The sequence below is a fragment of the Sebastes umbrosus genome, chromosome 8 (assembly GCF_015220745.1).
Source record: "Sebastes umbrosus isolate fSebUmb1 chromosome 8, fSebUmb1.pri, whole genome shotgun sequence".
NCBI lineage: Eukaryota > Metazoa > Chordata > Actinopteri > Perciformes > Sebastidae > Sebastes > Sebastes umbrosus.
Window position 1 is genome coordinate 26,826,835 of NC_051276.1, and position 25,634 is coordinate 26,852,468.

At 36.6% G+C, this 25,634-nt stretch overlaps 2 protein-coding genes and 1 non-coding gene across 13 annotated transcripts in view; 2 read left to right on the plus strand and 1 right to left on the minus strand.

Moving 5' to 3' along the window:
- Positions 1 to 4,431: 4,431 nt before the first annotated feature.
- Positions 4,432 to 17,431, minus strand: suds3 (SDS3 homolog, SIN3A corepressor complex component). 8 transcript variants are annotated; one of them, XM_037778595.1, is made up of 12 exons: positions 17,220 to 17,431; positions 11,901 to 11,970; positions 11,714 to 11,769; positions 11,021 to 11,092; positions 9,811 to 9,830; positions 9,519 to 9,675; positions 9,211 to 9,306; positions 8,921 to 8,982; positions 8,781 to 8,827; positions 8,148 to 8,256; positions 7,251 to 7,335; positions 4,432 to 5,402 (listed from the first exon to the last, which is right to left on the minus strand). In XM_037778595.1, the coding sequence occupies exons 1-11, from the start codon at positions 17,329 to 17,331 to the stop codon at positions 7,282 to 7,284; spliced, it is 855 nt and encodes a 284-aa protein (XP_037634523.1). In that variant the 5' UTR covers positions 17,332 to 17,431; the 3' UTR covers positions 4,432 to 5,402; positions 7,251 to 7,281. The 8 variants fall into 8 exon arrangements, 7 of the variants coding, with proteins under 7 accessions (XP_037634523.1, XP_037634524.1, XP_037634521.1 ...); XM_037778596.1 differs by having other exon boundaries at positions 8,151 to 8,256; positions 17,220 to 17,429; XM_037778593.1 differs by having other exon boundaries at positions 8,151 to 8,256; positions 8,806 to 8,827; positions 17,220 to 17,427.
- Positions 17,432 to 19,783: 2,352 nt separating this feature from the next.
- On the plus strand, positions 19,784 to 19,870 carry trnar-ccu. Its single transcript has one exon. It is a non-coding gene; the product is annotated as a tRNA-Arg (tRNA).
- A 1,807-nt stretch (positions 19,871 to 21,677) lies between these two features.
- The window catches only part of taok3a (TAO kinase 3a), a 78,612-nt gene continuing 74,655 nt past the window's right edge, over positions 21,678 to 25,634 (plus strand). Inside the window, exon 1 of one of the 4 annotated variants that reach the window (XM_037777056.1) lies at positions 21,678 to 21,859. The gene's annotated coding sequence lies outside the window, so the exon portion shown is untranslated. Of the gene's footprint in view, positions 21,860 to 22,039; positions 22,152 to 22,282; positions 22,305 to 25,634 lie in introns of those variants that run through there. The other 3 variants (XM_037777052.1, XM_037777055.1, XM_037777054.1) reach the window with 3 other exon arrangements.

The window sequence follows — 25,634 nt, forward strand, 5'->3', positions numbered from 1 at the left end:
TGAATGTTTAATAATGATCAGTATTGGCAAAACAGTCCAGTGGGGCTGCGGCTCTATTCCTTAACCCTGCAGGTCAAATATCAAGAGTCAAATGAGGAGCTTGTACTGTAAATGAATTCCTCTCCCAGTGCAGACCTGCTGGAGAGTGATAAAGGCCCACATACACAACGGCCTTGTCGACGAGCTACCGTCCTCTCCTCAGACCACCAGAGGCAAATCTGAGTCTGCCTGGATCCCACTCGGTTGCCACCAGATAGCACAGAGCGAGATGCAGCCCTCCGCCCTGTAGCCATGCATCCAAGTGCTAACATGCAGTGGAGCGAATGCTCAATTTACGGGAAAGAGGATGAAAGAGGGGAATTCGGTGCTGGAACTGGGGCTGGTGGGAGATTGCGAGGGGGATTTTTTTTTTATTGATGCCCTGGGTGACTTTTTATGCACACAAGCAATAACCACCAAAGAGTATAACAGCTCCAGTGAGACGTACCAACAAACCCAAACCACCGCAGCCAGAGCGCGGTAATGACTTGTGGTCATGGAAGGCTGGAGAGCTTCCTTTTGTTTTGCGCATGGTGAGTGTCAGCAGGTGTTTTACACACTCTGGTGAACAGACATGGTGCACGAGGAGGGGAAAAAAATGGATTCATCACCAGAAAACTGTCTACATGCTCAAGTGCTCCCGCTCGTTCCTTTGCTTACTCAGCATATTGATTTAAGACAGTGTAAACAGCCACCTGCAGAGAAAGCTTAAGACTGATACAATCCCAACAAGCAAGAAATGGATCATTTGAAAGGCGTGGATGCGGAGAGCTACTGCTTGGTTAAATGTGAAGATTATAAGGCAGTGAAATGGGTCATCGACACACCACTTATGTGTAATCTGTTTGTGTAAGACATTGAAGTGAAGTGGGAGTAAAGCCATTCAGGTAAACTTGGAGCAATCAGCATCTGCTCACATGTCCCCCTATTTAATGGTGATATATATATATAGGGGAGAAACTGTCATGATGAGCTATTGATCCCAGACAAGGGAGGATTTAGAAACGTTTGAATGGGATGATTTTAAAGAAGGGGCGTTCATTTGTAATTTAATTTGTAAAATGTGTTAAGACTCCCATTAAAGCCCTGGTTCTTGGCAATAACAAACTGTACATTATTATCAATAGTTACATTGTTTATTCAGTGTAATTAATGAATACCAAATAAACAAATTCTAATATGAAATTATATCAATAAAATGACTACAGAAGATGTGACCACATCTCCATCCATCCAACCATTTTCTACTACTTATCCAGGGCTGAATCGCGGGGGCAGCAGGTTTAGCGTCTATTTGAGGCATTTTTCATCTATTTGTGGTAATTTTGTAGTTGTTTTGCATCTCATTGTTGTCATTTTGCAACTGTTTGTGGCCCTTTTTAAATACCTTTGCAGTCATTTGATTGACATCCTAACAAGAAATGCCATGTCATACAGAGGATCTGGTCCAGGGGCCCTTGAAAGCGGGTTCAGTCATCCATCCATGATACTAATAAGCTAACAGACTATCACCTTCTGACTCTGGTATGAGGGGCAATCAGAGTGGCCCGTGCCACCCATGGATGTATAAAGAGAACTGGATACAGCGTCGGAGGCGGGGCCCTGTTCATTCCTATGAACGTTGTTCAGGTTTGCATGAAGTATAAAATGACCAAAGAGCAAGCGCACTGGTATTTCCTTTAACCATGCCTCGCAGTTGCTCGGTCTGGGGCTCCATCACATGAACGGATGAAGGAAAATAACTCTGGATTCGGCTATTAGTTAGTTTTCCAACTTTTAGGACCTAAGGATTTAAATTAGGGCTATTCAAGTGTTCCTACTGGGAACTACTGGGATTTACAGACAACTTTTTCCCAATATAAGTCTATGGGAAAAAACAAATATCACGTGACAGACACGGAAGTTGTAGTTCCATCGGTTGGCCACAACGAAACTTGGCTTCAACTTGATGTGCAAAAATTTCTATCAAGAAAAACAGGTCAAATGTCATGCTTTATAGTAGTGATATTTTTTTATCTGTTTTGAAAATAACTCAACAGAAAAAAATATCAGCTTTTTAATCCAGCTGTTTATAATATTTGGCAAATTCCACAAAATGAAATGGAACAATAGAAAACCAAACTTCCCCTTATTTCTATTGGATATTAACCTCTATTATAATTCTCTAGTCAAGCTGAAAAATAGAAAAACAACAAAAAGCCAAATAATATTTGAAACTTTTGAAATTATCGACTAATGTTACTAATCTGTGCTCCTTAATTTATTTATTTACTTTTTCATTCTTCTGTGTATTTTGTTTATGTAAAAAGCTTCTTGAACAATCCCTTCACCTAATGTTTCTTTAATTTTTTTAAGTCATCAATGAATTCCCTGTCATTTTGTCTCCACTTTTTGTTATTTTAACAAAACTAACTTAACTTATAAACTGTATGTTATTGTTGTTGTTTGTATTTGACTTATTAAGTAAATATATAAATAAATATAAATAAATAAAGTGAATATCATAAATTAAAAATAAAGTTTTGGAGAAAACAAGCTGGCCTGGTGCCACCCCTTTTGTCCCCGTCCCCTGATTCCAGATCAATTAAAATGGCCTGACAGTGATGAAACACGGTGGTTAGATATGAGACTGATGCCTACAGACTCACAGAGAAATCAATACCCTGTTGTAGAGCCCACATTATGTGCCTCAGTGTATGTTATTCTGGCTTTAACCAAAAGCCAGACATGGGATGCAATAAAGGGAGCAGACAGTCATCACATTTACTATCAGCTCATTTCATGCCTCCGCAAGAGACTGAGCAATCACACCTGACGGCTTCTGGACAACAAGCCTTTTGAGATGAGCCTTGCCTTTTTGTGCAGCACCGCAAAACAGTAATTGCCCTCCTTGTCAGGCTGTGTCATTAAGTCAGGCGAAGTGAAACATGCCATCCGGTTAAAGCGATAGGACACACAAGAGGGGGAAGGCAGGCTGCTCGGCCGGCGGGGAGACCTGCGCTGAATGCCAAATAATTCAGCTGTTTACAAAGTGGAGGGATGGTTGAGAGCAGATGTGTGAGTGGAGTGGAACGGTGAGGTGACTTGGTCAGGTTGATTATATGGAAACGCTGGCAAATCAGTGTGATGTGGAAAAATATCCTCCTACAGATAAGAGAGACAAACACTGAGAAAAATATACAGCAATTCAAATGCTTCTCTTGACCCTACTATAAACATTGATGATCAATTTAGGATAAAAAAAATGTTTTACAATGAGCATGCTCTATGGATATTGTATAGCTGTTCTCTAAAACAGTTTCTCAATCGGAGGACCCCTAGTGGTCCATGTCTTCTAGGGGGTCAGTGGAAGATTGTTAAATACACATTTATATATTGCTGTTGGCTCATTTAAAGCAGCTATGATCAATATTTCTATACTCAAGTTCGTCATTTTGGCCTTGCTTTATGGTCTATTTGACTCTAAATGGGACCATAATTTACTAAATGAACATCATGCTGTATTGAAGAAGACTTGAAACTAGTGATTGAGACCATAAACTCATGTTTAAAATGTTTACTGAGGTAATAAATCAAGTGAGAAGTAGGCTCATTTTCTCATAGACTTCTATACAATCTGACTTATTTTTGCAACCAGAGGAGTCGCCCCCTGCTGGCTGTTAGAAAGAATGCAAGTTTAAAGCATTTCTGCATTGGCTTCACTTTTCAGACCCAGAGGTTGCCCACTGAATGGATCGCAGAACTACTTGTATGTGAAAGGGATCGCTTGTAATTAGCGATGACTATTATTCGATTAGTTGTCAACTATTAAATTAATCGGCAACTATTTTGATTATCGATTAATTGGTTTGAGTCATTTTTTAAGAAAAAAAATTCTGATTCCAGCTTCTTAAATGTGAATATTTTCTGGTTTCTTTACTCCTCTATGACAGTAAATTGAATATCTTTGAGTTATAGACAAAATTTGAAGACGTCATCTTGGGTTTTGGGAAGCACTTAGACATTTTTCACCATTTTATAGACCAAACTAATCAATTAATCAAGAAAATGATCAACAGATTAATCAACAATGAAAATAATTGTTAGTTTCAGCCCTACTCATAATAACCCTTAGAGAATTACCGCCGGACTCTGCAGTGTTTGAACATCTTTCAGCTCAGTATTTTGCTTTTTCTGGCCCACAACTTGACTGTTTGGGCTCAGTCTTACCACTCCCGTTTCCAGGCAGCTGTTTTCAGTGAAAAACCTCTAGAATCCCACAGTATGCTTGCTATTAAGCACCAAACTACTTCAGACTTAAGTCAGCGACAAGCAGATGAACATAGTGCAACATTGATGACTACTTTAACGCCAGCAAACTTGTTTATCTATTTCAGAAATATTAAAGCAATGAACCTTTTCATCAAATTAATAAAATGCAGAAAACATTTTAATAAAATGGAACACAGTACAAATCAACATTCAACTTAGCGCTCCACATGCAAATACAGTTGAATTAATCCAGGTCGTTCACATATGGAGAGGATCAAACAAAATGAAACGTCAAAATACATTTTTTTTCAAATAAGAAATTTAGGTGTTAATACATAGGACTTTAAACAAACCATCAGCATAGCAAGCAGCCATTTCTTGATTACAGTGCAAAAGGAGTATTCTTTTGACAATGGCATGACTCCTGCTATGAGGAAACTGTAACTTCTTCAGTCAAGAGATTCATGATAATCAGCCAAACCTGATGCATTTCCTCGTCTGTTTTTCAGTGCTTGCTTTGTCACCAGTGAGACACTTTCAAAGGCTTGAAGACAGTTTCTGTGGGCCAACATGAGGCTGTTCAAGAAAAATAACTTAATGATAAATGTAAATATGTAAGACTGCATGGTGTAGAAAAGATTTGTGTTGACAGCATGAGACACAAAATCAAAGTAGGCTCCTTTATGACAACTAACTGCCTTCACACACATGCCACACAGTGACAAATAATGCCGGAAAACAGCCAGTTGCGTATATCACCACTTTTACTGTACTATCATTTGGTTTATGTGGGGAAACCGATAAAATCTGATGAGATATTCTCTTGGCCACAGAAGACGGTGTGTATGCTTGTGTAATGGGGGGTGGTGTATATGATGAAGAATAAGAGGCCACGTGTCAAACTGAGATGCACCAAATAGTGAAACAGTGGATGAACAAGCGGATGGATGGATGGATGGATGGATGGATAAATGAACAGATGGGGGTTGGGTGGGGAGGGGTGGGGTAATGTTTCACGCAGCCGACCGTCGGCGGATGACAAACGCTCCCCTCTGCAGTTGTCCCAGGTAGATCCTCATCTTTGTACTGTCGCTTGTCTTCCTCACCCAAATCTGGAGAACCAAGATGAGACAATTCATCAATACGGACATTTAGAAATAAATGTATTACACAGTAGCTGTCAATAAAAAAACACATCCATGTTCAACTAAAAAATACAGGACACTCCAGAAATAAATTCACATTATGCTTGTATCAGAGTGCTCCGGAAAGAAGAACTTTCCTTTTCCAGTAATCATTCTTTCTTAGTGATAGTCTTGTGTTGATTAGAGCGGGAAATTAGTAGGATTTAGTAGGGTTTCTCCACAAAGAATCAAACAAAAGCACCACTTTAAATCTTGTGTTTACCAGAGATGTGCTCATAAGTTTCTTGGAAATAAGTCATTTAGCATGAAAAAAGCCTAAAAGACAACTAACTGACTAAAGAAATCTTCCTTGACTAAGACCAAAACGACCAATTAGTTGACTAATCAACTAAGAGGGGGCAGCCATATAAATAAGCACTTGTTACTCAAACACTGGTAAAATATGCAAAACAAATCAGTGGCTGGCATCTCTTCCCCTTCTACCACTCAAGTGTCGGGCCCTCCACTGCACAAACAACATTTAAAGCTAGGGTCAGTAATGTTGAGAAGCTAGCAAGAGTACGCTGGATTTAAAAATGTATCCAACCAAAAAACCCAGCCCAGTGTTGCCAACTCTTTTCCAATGAAAGCTGCACAGCTCCAAAAGTCGCTAAATCTAGCCAGAAAGCTGCCAAGTTGGAAACAATGACGGACCGTCCCTTCAGGCCTCCTTCCAAAGCAACTCCCCCAAAATTATCATTATGAACAAGGGTTGTGTACCGAAATCGGTACTTTTAAGGGTACCAAACAAATTACGTCGATACTACCAAGTACCGATTCACATTAAATCAATCGGTGCCTAATTTGGCTATCTGAGAGCACATCTGGGTGAGAGAGTATGAGCCGCGTGTGTCCGCAGCAGAGAAAGAGAGAGAAAGCGAGTCACAGTGAGTGGCGAGCCGACAGCAGTCACAATATTTTGCGTTGTATATAAAATGTTCTAAATACTGACAAAATGCTCTGAATAAATACCAGTGTTGAAATTGGGAAGTTAGGACTTATTCTTACAACTGAAATTAAAATTTTGTTAGTACAGAGAGAGTAAAGTACCGCAAAAAGGTACTGTTGGGTACCGGTACCGGTTCAAATGTGATATGCGGTACTCACACCTATTATGAACGTAAACATATCATAATGAAGACTCCGGTGATGTGCAATGAGTTCACAGGCAGAGTGTGTGCAGGCTGACAGCTTTATTACAGTCCTGTGACAGCCACATATACCAGAATTTTTTTCATTTTTTGTCAGAGCATTTAATTTATCGATTGCTGTCGGGATGTAATGAGAATTTCAACAAATATAACAAAAATGTTTTGAAGAAGATTACCAACTCTAGATTTAAAAGGATAAGACTGGTGTTGTTCTGTAATTTTCTTATTGTCAACGATTCCCACCGAAAGACCAAAACTGACAATGACAAATGTTCTTCAAACAGGAGTAAATAGTGCATTTGTTGGAGACTATTTTCAGCTCCGTGCATTTACAGCAGCGGGACGGTGTATGTGGGATTGACTCAAAATAAACTGCAGTGTGAGTGTTCATGGTAATGAGGGAACATGTCACCCAGTGCAACAGTGTGGCTCATTAATGTGTTTTTAATGGTTTAATGGTTATGGACCACAATGGAGCTCTATGGCACAGAGGAATAAAACATATCAAGCTTTGGCTACACAGACAATACTTCGTAAGGAAAATATAGAATACCACCAGCATGGTGTTTTAAGTTGTAAACTCAGTTGTATGTGCAACAGGAGTCGGAGGAGAACTAAAGCTCACCTCATTGGTCCCCACTGAGCTGATGACGCAGCTAATCTTTGTGTTGTCCTTTGACTCCAGGTAGATGGCCTGGCTCTTGTGGTACCTGTCAGCATAAAAAAACACACAAACGCATTAATTCGGCATTCATGGTGAGACAAGAGGGATAGGCATAAGTGCAGGCAGGAGAGAGGTTCATTATACATCATTTTACTCAGCTGAATAAACCACATTCCTCCTGAGATGGCACTAAATAGATAATTGGACTGAAAGTCAAAACAAAAAGTATTTTTTTTGTTTTGTTTTAATGGCTCCAAACTGTCAGAGGACAGAACCAACCCAGGGGAAGAGACTGCCAACCACAACGTTTGATCATTAAGGGCCCACTGAAGAATAATGACGCATGTGTCTCCCTGCGGCTCTTTGTGAAGGCTTTCCGGTGGCGGCGTCTTCTTTAGCGATGAACAAATGAGACTTTGCCTTGAAAGAAAAGTGCACATACTTCACAGCTAGCTCCTCTCAACGTCCTCCGTCTACATCAGCAGCTAATAGGACAGAGCTCTATTATTGTTACCCTTCTTCACATGACCTTATGTTCTGACACATGTCTGATACAGAGCTCTGCTCTCAAACAAAAGGGCACCAGACCTGTGGCAGGTCAAGGTATATGGATTTTTATGGTGGCTTCAAGCGCCAGCACCTTTTCAGTGGCTCCTGAGAAATATCTCTCTCTGTAGCGCAGAACAAAAAGAAGCTGCCATCAAAGTGGTTGTAACATGTCTTTTGAAGACCGACCAAACACCAGAGACGTCAAACTCATGGCAATGTGGCCATCTAGTGGTGACACAAGCTGTAGTCGAGCTATGTGAGAAATGGCACAATGTGATGAGATGTGTGTTAAGAGAATTAAATACGAATTACCATCGTTTGTCGTAGTATAGTTTGCCGTCCTCGATGCGGGCCTCGTAGCGCTGGATGGGGCTCTCCATAGGAGCGGGGGGGATGTGCTCCGGAGTCGTCGGCGACACTGAAGAGGGAAAAGCACCTGATTAGTATCACGATGCAAAACACATCATGTACAAACAGTTTTAATGTTATTTGCTTTCTTGCTGAGACTAGAGTGAGATGTTACCACTTTCCTCTCTGTCCAGTCAATATCAAGTTACAACCAGGGTTTACGTTGGCCAGCAGATGCCGGCTTTTATCCGGTATCACGTGTAGTTGTCCAAATAAATTATCAATGACCAAAATGTCCATTGGGAAATATGCCAAATACATAAATTATTTTTTTAATTTCTCTGCTGGTTGCCTGGAAGTTACTGCTTCCCAGCCAAAAAATAGTCCAGACTTCTTGACCTTTCGTACCAAGCCACGCTAGCTGTTGCCCCTGTTTCCAGTCTTTGTGCTAAGCTAACCTAACCAGCTGCTAACTATAGCTTCATATTGAGCGTACAGACATGGGAGTGGTGTTGATTTTCTCATCTAACTCAGTAAAAAAGCAAATGACGAAATATTTCCTAAACTCGTTGTGCACGACAAATGGAAATTAACCTGTAAAAGGTGAGCATCGACATACCTGGCCGTTTCGGCGACTTAAGCTGTAAAGGAGAAGGTGTGAAAATGTTAAAAGAAAAAAAAAAATGTGATTCAGCGGGGACGTGCTTAATATCAAGACATTCAGAAACACTTACCTTATTTAGTGTTCTTAGATCTTCCATTATCTGTTCATCTGTTAACAAATAGTTTAGCTGAGGTGTGAAGAGTTAAGGAGGACATTTTTAAACACAACTTAGCTGAGAAACCTCAACAGATGTAGCTGACCTCTGTTTGACTGAAACTAAAGATCTCCCCTGGGAATCAAAAAGTATCTTGAGAAAGTGCAAATGCTACCAGTACAAGAAAAACGGAATAATCTACCGCTCACAGATTCATCTAAAGTGATAGCTGCCAATCAGAGGCTGAAACTGTATGTGAAGGATATCTGGTGCAGGTTTTCTCCGTTTGTCTGGTATCGGGACCGGATCATTGGGCCGTCTCCTCAGCTTCCGGGTCATGATGGGTTTTACCTCCATTGAGTCTGTGTATGAAGAAATAATGACAAACTGAGATCCAACAATAAAATAAAGAGTGTCAAACGTTCCCAAAAAGCACAGACAATTCAAAAGGACAGACAGCAACATCTTAATTTACTGATTCTGAAAGTCCTATTTCGATCAGACAACTTAACATTTCCACCCACATACTTTTTTACCCCATTTCTCTCTCTTCTGCTGAATAATAATCTCTTACCGCCTGTCAGCTCCATTGTTAATTTCTCGTTCTCGATCATCTTCTTCTTCTCCTCCAACTCTGCAATTAGGTTTTCCTTCAGTTCGACTTTTTTATCGTCAAACTCCTTCACCGCTGCCTTCTTCTCCTTGATATAGTTCCTCTCCACCTGCTCCGTCTGCAGAAGGTTGAGAGAAGGAGTTGATGGAAAAAGAAGGGATGTTTGTTTTCCTTGTAATACGAAAAAAAATAAACGTCAGTTCCGTATAAACTACATTATCAGTCAGCAAGAAGAATCATATATTATATTCACCTCAAGCTGGAGAAACAGATCTGTAAAGGGGGAGAAAAACATAACTGGTCATGTAGAACAAGCATTATGTTATTATACTAGCACATTATATCTGACTTTTGACAGCTAAAGTAAATGTTGGTTACCCTCAAGAGTAGAAAAGAGAAGAATGACGCAAAGCAGGGTCACAAAGAAACAAGCTTACAGCAAAAACACCCTAAAACTTTTAGAAAAAATCAATGAACTCAAAAGCACTTTTTTTGCAGTGCATTCTGGACAAATCAAACATTTTGATCAGCAAAAAGATGAGTTCTGGCACACACGGCAAGCAAAGGAAAAAGCTGATCAGACACAAGGCACTGAGTCAACAACAATAAAGTAATCAATATAATTAAAACAGTCAAATGGTGGAATATGGATTGGCTGGGAGCAGAGAGAGAGAGAGAGGAAGAAGCTCAGTCCTTTTTAAAACACATTAGATCCGTTCTTGTAAGTTTAATAAATTATGACGTCTGTACTTTTTTGTTAATCTTGTGTGTCATGTTAAGTCACACTATTTGTTTTATTCACTTTTTCTCCAAATCAAAAATATACGACTTCTATCCTCACACTGTACGATTCAATCGACGATCAATAGAGTAGTTGTCAACTATTAAATGAATTGCCATGAAATGAAAATAAAAGGTATTTGCAGCCCTAAACCAGTCATAACATTGGTGCTCACACCATTGAATATCAATGGTCCATTGTCCGTTGACAATTCAAATAAAGTTTTATTCAAAGATAGTTTCAGAGAAACACAGCATTACTTTGTGCAATTATAATATGAAAAGAAAGCAGGAGAAAAAAAGACTATAAGACTACAGTCAACCACCACATGTACAATATTACCGCAATAATATTAAAACAAGTTCACTACAGTTTATAAGAAGTCTTTTGACGGCAGCCATGTGGGAAATCGGACCTCTTTGTATATAATACTTCCATGACCAACACTTCTCTTCTTATATCCATAAACTGTTGCATTTGGGCAGGTTTCCTTTCCCTAGTTCTCACCTCCAAGCAGTTGTTTTGCAGCACTCTATATTGCCAATGTTCTCTCCTGACCAAACAAACCAAATTAAAGCAGGAAGCCCTCCACAATTTGAATAATCGGCTCCAAACACGGCTGGTGTGGATTCATTAGAAGCAAAGGACGGTGTGTTCTGTCTCTAAATGTTGCTCAACTTGCCTGCATTTCGGAGTCTCTCTTTGTATTGCTGGTCCAGCTTCTTCATCCTCTTCTGATACTCTTGCAGTGTACCTGCAAAGTCAACAATGGTCAAAGTCAAGATTTTTGAAAAATTTGGAAAAAAAGCAAAAATTGTGCTTATTAAATGTCTTCCATATAAAATAGTTGTTGCACATATGTGTGCATATCTTTGACATTCGACTCGGTATGAGTTTATAGATACAAAATCCTCGACCTGCTACTCTCATCACCCACCCACAGTCTCTAGACTACATTACACTGATATTGCACTTATATTTGGATTTACAAAAAGCCCACAGTGACTCAGCAATTTCTACACATTCAATTTACTGTTCAGAAACAATTTGAATCAGTAAACAACAGACAGACTTGACGAATCAAAATGAGCTGCTCTTTGCAGAGGACTGTTTGTCGTCATTTATCATCCGTTTCTCAGCTGGTTTCTCTTTTTAGCCAGAGACACTGGCTGCACTTATGAGCAGCACTTGTGGCCTGATGATGTAATCCTGAACCTCCATTAATAACCAGTTAGGATCTGGCTGTGTCCTTCATAAAATGAAAATGAATCCCACAATGCCATCCCACAAGATAAAGAGCAGCAGTCATTCACATTTGAAAAAAAATCCTGACACACTTCAGTCATAAGAACAAAAAAAACAAAAACATTATTACCTTCTTGTAACTGCTGCAACTGTCTTTTCAGAGAGGCCAGTTTGTCTTGGTACATTCTGCAAATGAAATAAACCAGAGCTAGTATCACATTTCCTTTCACCGGGGCAAACATTCAAAACATTCACCTTCAAATTATTTTTATTAAGGTTAGAGCAGCTGATCCGTGCATGGTTGGCAAAACACTCACTGCTCTTTGATTTCAACATAGTCATCCTCGTCGTGCTTGGCAAGGTCTGTTTCACTGGCATCTTCCGTGTCTGGGGAAAGGTCAGAGAAAGAAGAAAACTATTTCTCAGCTATAATTCGAAAAAATTATTCTCTGTTTTTAAATAAATACTGTACATGTGAGCATTTCAGATTCAGATTCAGACAACTTTATTGATCCCAAGAAGGGCAATTCAATTCACAGCTTACCCCACAAACACACACAGACAACATCCAGACAACCATCCAAAATGTTATGTCAATCACAGACCAGTAGAACTGACAAACAGAGGTCGGTGAAGGACAGCAAATAAATTAATAAGTTATAATAAATAGCAATAAAATAGATAACAGAAAAACAAATAGTTAATAAATAGACATGGTTACATGATTCTCATGTAAGGGAACTGTCAATAAAAGTCTCACATGAAATACTACTACTGTCTTGAGTTTAATAACCTGATAGCAGAAGGATTTCAGCATGCTGTACCACAAGGTAATTATGCTAAAGCTTTTCCCACAATAAGTTGAGTCCACAGAGAAGACAGCAGAGATCTGTACAGGTTGATAAAAGGACGTGCGTGGCATTGGTAAGGTAATGGTGAACACCCTGCTTGGGAATGCCCTCCTGTGTTTGAATGAATGGGACACCGGGGGAAAATCCCAAGTTTGCCATGAACAGGAGAGAAGAGTCGACTCAAAACTATTTCTCAATTATAATACAAAAACTGATTCTCTGTTTTAAATAAATACTGTACATGTGATCATTTCAGCATGCTGTACCACAAAGTAGTTATGCCGTTTTTACAGACCAAACAATAAATACTGTACATGTGATAATGTACAGTATTTATTTGTAAATACTGTACATGCTGAAATGATCACATGTACAGTATTTACTGTACATGTGATCATTTCAGCATGCTATACCACAAGGTAAATATGCAGTTTTTGCAGACCAAACAATAAATACCGTACATGTGATCATTTATGTACAGTTTATACATTTATGAACAAATAAATACTGTACATGCTGAAATGATAGTATTTAAATAAATACTGCACATGTGATCATTTCATGTTCACATGTGATCATTTCATCATGCTGTACCACAAGGTAAATATGCAGTTTTTTAAGCTTTTCCACAATAAGTTGAGTCCACAGAGAAGACAGCAGAGATCTGTGTACAGATTAATAAAAGGACGTGCGTGGCATTGGTAAGGTAATGGTGAACACCCTAGCTTGGGAATGCCCTCCTGTGTTTGAATGGGACACAAATCCCAAGTTTGCCATGAAAGATCACACACTGTAGTCTCGGATTGACAGCAGATAAAGTTGCTGTAATGCTCGTAAACTTAATCAACCTACATGCATTAACTAGCGTCAGAAATATAGCTGTTAATGTGTCAAGCATTTGCCGCATGGTGGGATTAATCAGACACAACTGCAACTCTCTCTCTCTCTCTTTTAGCAATGCTAACATGTCTAAGCTAGTAGTGCGATGTGGCAAACTTGTGGGAGCCAAGTTTTTACAAGCTAACCTCGATCAGATCATGGTGTTACCTTAAAAAAAAAACCGACACAAGAAGAAGAAGAAGAAGAGTAAAGGCCCGGGGTCGTTGTTAAGCTGACACAGCAGCTTTCATTTTCGGTTAGCATTAGCTTAAGTTAGCTCAGTCTAAAACACGATTCTAGCTCGCCTAGTAGTTTAGGAAGCAACAGACATCAACATATCCGGATGAGGAGGAGGAGAGGAAGGGAAAAGAAGCAAGTCCAGGGTGGAAGTGTCAGGAAACTAGCTAACCTTGTAGTGCTGTCATCGCCTTGCTTTTTCCTCTCGTCTTTCTCTTTCTCTTTCACAGCTATATCCGTCCTCTCTTCAGTGGATAGTGTGGAAAAGGGCAGTGCACAGTGGACACACACACCAGCAGCACGCAGCCGACCGACCTGTCAATGCTCCGAGCTACGTAGCTAGCTGGCTAATTAACACTATGTAGCCCCATCATTTATTATATATTAACCCATATGTGGATGGATAACATTTTATTTATTACATCTACCTTACTTATTTTACAAGTGCAATTACCTCTGTTTAAATAACATCTATTTTTATATTTTACATTTCTAGTGTAACACTTCTGTTTATATGTATTTATTACATCTACTTTACCTGTTTTATTTTATTTATAACTGTGACACAGTTAGAATAGAACACTTTATTGTTATTGTATTAAATACAACAAGATTTCACAGTTGCCACTTCTGGTCAGTGCTTTAAAACAAATACTTGACCAGACTAAACGAGGCAGATAAAACGTATAACTGGCAAAACACACACAGTTATATAAAGCAAATAAAACAAATAAAACAGGTAAAGTAGATGTAATAAATAAATATAAACAGAAGTGTTACACTAGAAGTATAAAATATAAAAAATAGATGTAATGTAAATAGAGGTAATTGCACTTTTAAAATAGGTCTGGTAGATGTAATTAATAAAATGTAAACAAAGGTAGTTGCACTTGAGGTGTATGCTGCATCAAGGATATATATTGCACAGACAAATGTATTTCACATGTGGCATTAATCAGCTTTATTAACCACATTATTGGTTAGATTGGCTGCATGTTTATTATGTTATAAATTGTTACCTGTAAGTTAAGATAACATTTTATTATATTATATATAATATTTGGGATATCATTTATTATATATTAATCCAGATGGGATGTAAACACAGTTAGAATAATAAACAGAAGTATTACACTAGAAGTATAAAATATAAAAAATAGATATAATGTAAACAGAGGTAATTGCACTTTTAAAATAGGTAAGGGTAGATAAATAAAATGTTATCTTAACTTACAGGCAACAATTTATAACACAATAAACGTGCAGCCAATCTGACCAATAATGTGGTTAATAAAGCTGATTGATGCCACATGTGAAATACATTTGTCTGTGCAATATATCCTTTGATGCAACAAGTGCAACTACCTTTGTTTATATTTTATTTATTACATCTATACCCTACCTATTTTAAAAGTGCAATTACCTCTGTTAACATTACATCTTTTTTATATTTTATACTTCTAGTGTAACACTTCTGTTTATATTTATTTATTACATCTACTTTACCTGTTTTATTTGCTTTATAACTGTGTGTGTTTTGCCTGTTATATGTTTTATCTGCCTCGTTTAGTCTTGTCAAGTATTTGTTTTAAAGCACTGACCAGAAGTGGCAACTGTGAATCTCGTTGTATTTAATATAATAATGACAATAAAGCTTTCTATTCTATTCTATTTATAACGTTACGTAGCTAGTTGTCTAATTAACGCTATGTACCCCCTCATATTTGGGATATCATTTATTATATATTAATCCAGATGGGATGTGACACAGTTAGAATAATAAACAGAAGTGTTACACTCGAAGTATAAAATATAAAAATAGAAGTAATGTAAACAGAGGTAATTGAACTTGTAAAATAGGTAGGGTAGATGTAATAAATAAAATGTTATCTTAACTTACAGGCAACAATTTATAACACAATAAACGTGCAGCCAATCTGACCAATAATGTGGTTAATAAAGCTGATTGATGCCACGTGTGAAATACATTTGTCTGTGCAATATATCCTTTGATGCAACATACACCTCAAGTGCAACTACCTTTGTTTACATTTTATTTATTACATCTACCAGACCTATTTTAAAAGTGCAATTAACTCTGTTTACATTACATCTTTTTATATATTTTATACCTCTAGAGAAACACTTCTGTTTATATTTATTTATTAATCTACTTTACCTGTTTTATTTGCTTTATAACTGTGTGTGTTTTGCCTGTTATATGTTTTATCTGCCTCGTTTAGTCTTGTCAAATATTTGTTTTAAAGCACTGACCAGAAGTGGCAACTGTGAATCTCGTTGTATTTAATACAATGACAATAAAGCTTTCTATTCTATTCTAACTGTTTCACAGTTATATAAAGCAAATAAAACAGGTAAAATAGCTGTAATAAATAAATATAAACAGAAGTGTTATACTAGAAGTATAAAATGTAAAAATAGATGTAATGTAAACAGAGGTAATTGCACTTGTAAAATAGGTAGGGTAGATGTAATAAATAAAATGTTATCTTAACTTACAGGCAACAATTTATAACACAATAAACGTGCAACCAATCTGACCAATAATGTGGTTAATAAAGCTGATTGATGCCATATGTGAAATACATTTGTCTGTGCAATATATCCTTTGATGCAATATACACCTCAAGTGCAACTACCTTTGTTTACATTTTATTTATTACATCTACACTACCTATTTTAAAAGTGCAATTAACTGTTTACATTACATCTTTTTTTATATTTTATACCTCTAGTGTAACACTTCTGTTTATATTTATTTATTACATCTACTTTACCTGTTTTATTTGCTTTATATAACTGTGTGTGTGTGTTTTGCCTGTTATATGTTTTATCTGCCTCGTTTAGTCTTGTCAAGTATTTGTTTTAAAGCACTGACCAGAAGTGGCAACTGTGAATCTCGTTGTATTTAATACAATGACAATAAAGCTTTCTATTCTATTCTAACTGTTTCACAGTTATATAAAGCAAATAAAACAGGTAAAATAGATGTAATAAATAAATATAAACAGAAGTGTTATACTAGAAGTATAAAATGTAAAAATAGATGTTATGTAAACAGAGGTAATTGCACTTGTAAAATAGGTAGGGTAGATGTAATAAATAAAATGTTATCTTAACTTACAGGCAACAATTTATAACACAATAAACGTGCAGCCAATCTGACCAATAATGTGGTTAAAAGCTGATTTGATGCCACACACGTTAGTATTGAAGCTTCAGCTAGCTAGTTAGCATGTAAACAATGCGATTTGTTTCTGTATTATTATCGTTAACAGCGGGGTACATTTTCTATCAGCACTGGAGATGTTAAACCAGTGTAAAGTAGTCTAACATCACTTGTTTCTGAAGTGTTTCTCGACTCTGCAGACACTTGATTGGCGGTAGCTAACTTGTTATGTAGCTAGCTAGCGTATTGGACTAGCTTTGGGTGTACATGCTGTTATAATGTGATTTAGGAAGTGCTAGTAAAACTTGATCAATATAGAAAGTAATCTGTAGATCCCTTTTAAAAAGATGCATTAAAAAAAACAAGCTAAATTTACGCAATAAATTGCGCGCTTCCGTTTCTTTTCTCCAACAAGTAGACAGAGCCCGACTGACTGTCACAGACAGCTTTTTTTTTTTTTGTTCAATTCCCTTTTTTACCTTCCTCTGAGTCTCTGCCTCTGAAACTGCGGTCATCGTCGTCCTCCACGCTGTCCAGCTCTTCTTCATCGTTGTAATAATCCACCATGGGTGATAGCAAAGTCGAAGCCATTTGGAAAAAAAATGTAAACAAACACAAAAAATAAACAATCGATTTGTGTTTTTTTTTTTGCAGCTTGTGTTTGGAACAGCGCCTACAACTGGCAGGACCTCCGAGTATCGAGCTGTCTGATGTTATGCCTGTGTATAATGTATGTAATAATGACGTGTAACATTAAAAAATAAGTTGATTTTTCAAGCAATTAAAATAAATAGTTTCAGATAAAAGATGCTAGTTAATAATTAGCGTGTTTTCTTAATGCGTATTGGGATATACGGTAAAATATTTAATCAGGCATATTGTTGAACATCAAGGGGCTGTAGGGTCTCTTTGTTTTGGCTCCCGTTGGCTCGCTATCCATTTAGTTTTTATACACTCAGAAGTAGAACATTTGTGAAATCCAGTGATTTTCAATTAATCCACCACAAGATTAAAGATGTTTATTTATTCCTGCATCCTGTCTGTTTTCCCTTGCTTAGAAATACTTATTCAGAAGTTAACCCCATCACTTATAAGACATTTTTGACCAGTTGGCTCCAAAAGAGCTGTAATTTTCTTCCTCTCCCCCACATTTATTCAGTCATTTAACTGATTAATTATTTATTATTATTATTATTATTATTATTATTATTATATTTATTATTTATTATTATAGATATTATTATTGTTATAGATATTATTATTGTTATTTATAAATATTATTATATTTATTATTATATATTATATATACTGACTGTAAGGAATAATAATACTAAACCCATCTATTATTATTATTTATTATTATTATTATTAAATGATATAATTATTTATTCATTCATGTATTTATTTAGTGTCCAAAAACAGTCAAAGTAAAATTTAACATGCATGTGTGTGTAATTGTAGAATGTAAATAGGAAGCCATACTTCTCTGACCTTAAAAGGGACATATTATAAAAAAGTGAGATTTTCATATTTTTTTTATTATAAAGCAGGCTTAAATCCTATATAAATACTGTGAAAGTATAGAAACGCTCAATCCACAGGGAAATACACACAGCCCGTATTCAGAAACTCTGCATTTGAAACAAGCTGTCAGGATTACGGTCCATTTGTGATGTCACAAATATACAATATTTAGACCCTTTACGCAGTTTTAAACGTACACATTCTTAATGTGTCCCAGTTTATTACTGGTTGCACTGTATGTGAATGTCATCAGCTGACAGGAAGTACACATGGACCCACGCTGTTGCTTAGCAACGCAATCCTGTTACAATTCTGTCGCAATTCCGTCAAAATGCGCTAAAACGGAGCATTAAAGACAGAGGGTAAATATAGGCCTATTCAGGCCAACAGTATGAGTAAAATAAAGTTTTTATTTAACATTACAGCATGTAAACATGTTCTAGTAGACACACAAAATACAAGTATGAACCTGAAAATGAGCAGGATATGGTACCTTTAATGCTGAGTTTGTATGCAAGAATGCTTATAGCGTCACTCGTGTGGTATAACAATGTTGAAGGTCATAATTAAAGGCAAAATCACATGAGATTAGCATCCCGCCACCAAAATCATCAGCATGATAGTGAAGTTGGTTTTGCAAAATAATCTTGTGACATTTAGTTGTTAGGTTTTCTTTCTGTTCGCTGATCCTGGAACCATTCCTCACCTGTGTCAAGTTCCCAGTCACACAAAACCACCCTCTTAATAATTAGTTGTAATAATTTTACTACAAATTTAAATCGGGGAAGTTAGGAATTAAGTCCCAACACATTATTCTTACATTTCTTATGTTGCACTACAATTTAAGATAGACACATACTGTGCAGATTTATAACAACTGCATGCAACTGCAAGAAACTACTGTAAGCAACAATATCAGAAAGCTCAGAATTTGGTCTCATGCTTCATTGCTTTTTAGCATACTACCTTTTAAGCAAAAACCTTAACTTATAATCATGCAGCATATCATAATTGCAACCACCACAAAGGTTACAGTTGATGTCAGTTTACTTTATTTCACCGGAAAAACAAAGAAACGATATAAACATAACAAACTGTGGTAACAGCCTGGTAACAGTAACAGGCTTTTACATTTGAAAGTAGACTAGTTTGATCCTGTGTAGACGATCTATACAGTTCTTGACACCATAATACTGACGGCTGCTCTTGAACAAGTCTCCTGAGGAGCCCACCTACAGAGAGCCTTTTGCCGCTGACCTTGTTGGTCATTAGGCACTTTTGGCTGAGATCAGAGTTGATTAATCGATTGGTCTATTGACAGAAATTTTAAACTATTTTGATAATCAATTATCATTGAGCTTTTCTTTTTTTCTTAGTGATAGTAAACTGAATAGCCAGTCAATAGTCAGACATATTCTGGGAAACTGTAACAGGCAATTTTCAATTTTGTCTTTTGTGATACAGACCGAACAATTAGTCTGCAGTTTAGTTTTCAATATCAGGAATGACTAGATATGCAGCCCCAGTGGCCTAATGGATAGGGCCTAATGGATAGGGCACTGGCCTCCTAAGCCAGGGATTGTGGGTTCAAGTCCCATCTGGGGTGTTTAGCAGAGTGGTGCAGAGTGATAGTCCACAATTCAGAGGTAAACATCATTCCTTGTATTACTCTTACATGTACAAGATATTTGGCTTTCAGGTGTTTAATAGATCAAACATTTTGTTGATTAATCGAGAAAACAATTGATAAAAAGCATCCTAAAAATTGCCAGTCACACCACTGTGTCGTCAATACCAGCGTCTTGCAGAAGTTTGTCAAACTTTATTTGATCTTTCAGAATCTGGCTCTGTTTCATTGTATTATGTTGTGCAAACATGTAAGAAACTGAGGTAGCATCATGGCTATGCGAACCAACACAGATTGGAAGGCACTGTGCACACCAAAATTCAAGATGAAAAATTCTAATTTGAAACATCCGGGCTACCATGGATACTTTTCCCCCTTGTTCCCTGTTTTTATCCCTGGTTGAGTTAGAATTTTACATCTTGAGTTTTGATGTTTGAATTTCATCAACCAGATCTTTAGATGGATAGTATTTGACTTATTGAATTTGAGTAAGTTGGACATTTAATTGTTTGAATGTTTGACCCTTGTATTTGTTTTATCTGAAAAATAATATTCAATTACTGCTATTATTTGGTTCTATAGGTAGACTAGGCTAATGCTATAAAATAAATTAAAAAACACACATATAGAAGGGTGTTTTATTTTGCACTGACTTTTGCCCATAATTTCAGGTACATCCTTATGTTTTTATAAGGATGTACCTTGCACACTTTGGCAATGTATACATCTTGCACGCTTTGCTAATATATATAGTGGGTTATTCTATGTTTATAATTTAGATTTTGTATGCTAGTTGTAGTAGTCAGGTATATTCATAGTGTATTCCAATATTCTTTATATTTTGTATTCTTTGGATATATTTCTTTCGTGTTGACATGTACATTTTATGTACTGTTCCTGTGCATTGCTTGGATAACAGGCTGCTGCTGTAACACAATAATTTCCCCAATTTGGGATCAATAAAGTACATCTATCTGTCTTAAATGTATGTATATATGTATAAATACATATGTTGGCTTAATGATTCTCAGAACGCCATTATCATGCTACTGTCAAATCCTTGTTTTAGTGTTATACGATACCAGTCACCCCTGTGGAAACATTGGTATAACTGTCTTTTTTATAAAAAGTGGAAGTTTCTATTTTAATGTATGTATTGTTGTTTGTGTTGTATGTTTTTTGAATGGACTTCGAGTCTGTCAATAAAGACATTAAAATAGAAACTGCCACTTTTTTATAAAAGACTGTTATACCAATGTTTCCACAGGGGTGACTGGTATCGTATAACTGTCTTTTATAAAAAGTGGCAGTTTCTATTTTAATGTATGTATTGTTGTTTGTGTTGTATGTTTTTTAATGGATTTCGAGTCTGTCAATAAAGATGAATTGAATTACAGTTGAAGTTCAAAAAGTGCACCAGCAGGTGGCAGCATTGCACTAAAGTACATTCAGGACACGACCTGGATTACCATCACTTGAAGTTGCAACAGAATCGGTATGACTCAGTGCATGCATCTTTAATGATTTGCAAAAGGAAATAAAGGTGTAGTATTATTACTGTAACATACATATTTAAGAAAGAAAGAAAGAAAGAAAGGAAGATATATTTAATGCTATCTATATTTTTTTTGCATTTCATTTTTGGGTAAACCAGTTGTGCATAAGACATTTTTTTATTCTATACAATATAGGCTACACCTGTAAAGTGCACGGACCCTTCTTCTACTTTGCACGAGACAACTTTTTATTTCCGGCTGTCTGTCAGAGCGCGAGCTGTCAAACACAACGAGGCGCGAGGGGTTGTGCTCGTGCGGCTGCTCGAGCTCCGTCATTCAGGAAGTCCACACACACCAACTGACAGCACTTCTTCACACAAAGTCACACCGACACATCTCCAGAGTCGGACTAAAAATTATACCGAAGAAGTGAGAACAAAGACGACTTATTATTATTTTTTTTTTACTAAAGGTGAGTTGTTGTTGTTTTTTTCCCCCTCTCTCTCTCTGTTGTTGTTGTTGTGTCGCTGTCACTGTTTGTTAACGGTTAACAGGCGCTTGCTAGCAAACTGACATGACACTTCCTCTTGTCTCAACGGCTAAGCTACTGAAAGCTAAAGCAGTTAGGAGTTGGCTATATTAAATAAACAAGTTGTAAATGACCACCGTCGCCTGGTTTTTCGACGTTGTTCGGCTATATTGTTTCAACGCCACTCCGCTCAAGAGTGCTGGAGAGCAGCAGCATCAGCTCGCTGCTGTTTTAAGTGCGTAGGTTTGCTTCTTTTTTTTTTTAAGTGCATGTTTGTTGATTGATGTCTTTTTGTGCACCTGCTTCAAAAATCTACGCTGGATACTTGGCTGCTGCTGCTGTGTGTGAACTGACGCTTTCTTTGCTGCTTGGTTTCTTCCTCAGGGGGGTGAGTATATGGAGAGCAAAAACACGGGGGTGACAGGTTGTAAATGAAAGTGTACATTTGTTTTTTGAAGCTGACATGACGGTGGACGCTATAGGAAACTTGTCCTGGGTGTTATTTTTTAGCATTGTCATGCATTTGTAGTCTGCGTGGAAAAAATGACTGTGGTACCTTCCATTGCATCCTACATTGTTGTGACTGTGAGTGAGATTTTTTACTATCAACGCACAGTCACAATGGCTTTCTGTTGAGAGACGGTGTAACGTCCACTACACATGAGCCGAAACACATTTTTACTACGTTCTCTGCACCCGTTGTCTCATGCATCCTTGACACTTTTGTTTTTCGCACGATTTCGCATTCATTTTAATGCAAACACAATCACGTCATTCATATTTTTGTTAAGTCCTTGCAGGCTGCAAGAGGTTCTTACCTGCATGCATGCATGGATGTGCATGCTTGGTTAAATAACAAGCCCCTTTCAAAGTAAAATGTAGGCTAACATGACGCGCTCGAAATGGCAGATGTAAGATATAGCATGCTGAGCACTAAAACCCAAGCTGACCCAACATGATGTCATCTCTTGTGTGTGTGTGTGTGTGTGTGTGTGTGTGTGTGTGTGTGTGTGTGTGTGTGTGTGTGTGTGTGTGTATGTGTAGAGCGCATGAGTGAGAGGCGGCAGAACCTGTGTTTGCTAAACTGTGTCATTTGTAAAGATTTATTTTAAGAAGCCTGCCCACGCCGTTTGAGGCAAGGATCACCAGGATTTAATCCCATATTATGACATTGCACCTGCGTGTCATTCAAATTGATTTATAGTGTATTCTGACTGTACTGTATCTGTTCTACTCTAGATGTGCAAAGAAGGGGTTGAAAAAACTAATTTCACACACATTTGTTTCGCAGAATAGTTGACATGTCTTGAGGTAATGCTGTACCACGGAGTATTAGGGGTACATTGAGGGAAAAAACAAAAAATCTGAGATTTTGAGAGAAAAGTAATAATATTACGAGAATAGAGTCATAGGTTTACGAGAAAAAAAGTTGTAATATTATGAGAATAAAGTCATACATTTACGAGAAAAAAAGTCGTAGTATTATGAGAATACAGTCATAATTTTACGAGAAAAAAGTCGTAATATTATGAGAATAAAGTCGTAATATTTTGAGAATAAGGTCATAAGTTTAAGAGAAAAAGTCATAATATTATGAGAATAAAATCAGAGGTTTACGAGAAAAAAGTCGTAATACGAGAATAAAGTCAGAAGTTTACGAGAAAAAAGTCGTAATACGAGAATAAAATCAGAAGTTTACGAAAAAAAAGTCATATGAGAAAAAAGTCATAACTTTACGAGAAAAAAAGTCGTAATATTATGAGAATAAAGTCATTAGTTTATGAGAAAAAAAGTTGTAATATGAGACTAAAGTCATAACTTTGCGAGAAAAAAAGTCGTAATATTATGAAAATAAAGTCATAAGTTTACAAGAAAAAAGGGCGTAATATTATGAGAATAAAGTTATAAGTTTACGAGAAAAAAAGTCGTAATATTCTGAGAATAAAGTCATAAGTTTAAGAGAAAAAAAGTCGTGTTATGAGAATAAAGTTATAGGTTTACGAGAAAAAAGTCATAATATTGAGAGAATAAAGTCATAAGTTTACGAGAAAAAAAGTCATAACTTTACGAGAAAAAAAATTGTAATATTATGAGAATAAAGTCATAAGTTTATGAGAAAAAAAGTCGTAATATTATGAGACTAAAGTCATAAGTTTACGAGAAAAAAAGTCATAACTTTACGAGAAAAAAAGTCGTAATATTATGAGAATAAAGTCATTAGGTTATGAGAAAAAAGTCGTAATATTATGAGACTAAAGTCATAACTTTACGAGAAAAAAAGTCGTAATATTATGAGACTAAAGTCATAAGTTTACGAGAAAAAAGTCCTAATATTGAGAGAATAAAGTCATAACTTTACGAAAAAAAAGTCATAATATTATGAGAATAAAATCACAAGTTTAAGAGAAAAAAAGTCATAATATTGAGAGAATTAAGTCAAAAGTTTCTGAGAAAAAAAGTCGTGATATTATGAGAATAAAGTCATAAGTTTACGAGAAAAACAGTCATATTATGAGAATAAAGTCATTAGTTTATGAGAAAAAAAGTTGTAATATGAAACTAAAGTCATAAGTTTATGACAAAAAAGTCGTAATATTATGAGAATAAAGTCATAAGTTTACGAGAAAAAAGGTTGTAATATGAGAATAAAGTTATAAGTTTACGAGAAAAAAAGTCGGAATATTATGAGAATTAAGTCATAAGTTTACGAGAAAAAAGATCGTAATATTATGAGAATAAAGTCATAAGTTTACGAGAAAAAAAGTCATAAAATTTAGGGAATAAAGTCAAAGGTTTACGAGAAAAAAAGCCGTGATATTATGAGAATAGAGTCATAAGTTTACAAGAAAAACAGTCGTATTATGAGAATAAAGTCATAATATTATAAAGTAGTAATTTTACGTGTTATTTTAGAGGGGAAATAGAGCAGCGTGCCGCCTGTGTGAAGTTATACTTTAGTATAGGTTTCACAAATAAGGAAATACTTAATCTTTTGGCACATCAGCACCACATTATCACAAGTATCAGGACCTTGAAAAGATTGTGCAAGAAACTGTGTTTATTCCAAAGAAAGAACCACACGGACCTGGAGGAAGTTGCCTCTTTTGTGGAGGAGGAAATGACAGTTTAGTTATGACTTTATTCTCGTAATATTACGACTTTTTTTTCTTGAAATAGTATGACTTTATTCTCAAAACCTCAGATTTTTTTCCCCTCAATGTGGCCCTAATACTCCGTCGTAATGCAGAGTAAGAGATCTTTTGAGGGAAACAAGTGAGCTTTACTTTACAAGAGTTTCAGTGACCTACTTCAGTTTTGCAGCAGTTCAAAGGGCACAGGACCATTGTGCAAGTCCTCTCCCTTGTTCACATTACCCGTATCTAGTAGGCTCATTTGCAACATATTGACCAAGCAACCGAGAGAGGGAACAGAAAGTAACACACTTCCTTATTAGTCATGGCATCTACTGTAGGGCAGTTCAGCGTTTGTGATTTTACTTTGACTGGGCCATTTTCAGGTACCAGGTGTCCCTCTTTACGAGGGACTGCACAGCATTTTTATCCCAGTTGTTGCTGTCCCACATTTTCTAGATTTCAAGAGTCAAACCACTGCAGGACAGACGCTTTTCTAAAATCTGGCTTTAATCCAATGGCTGAATATGATGGAAACTACCACAAAGAAAAACAAATGCAACTACAACAAGGACTACTTACAAGAG

Bases quoted from the DNA above. Each gene is read 5' to 3' on its own strand.
- suds3 (XM_037778593.1), bottom strand. From the start codon at position 17,331: ATGGCTTCGACTTTGCTATCACCCATGGTGGATTATTACAACGATGAA. The intron at 9,676-9,810 runs GTGAATATAATA...AACCTTCTGCAG, and splicing joins ATCTGTTTCTCCAGCTTGAG to ACGGAGCAGGTGGAGAGGAA. The intron at 7,336-8,150 runs GTAATTCGTATT...TTATGCTGACAG, and splicing joins CTATACTACGACAAACGATG to GTACCACAAGAGCCAGGCCA.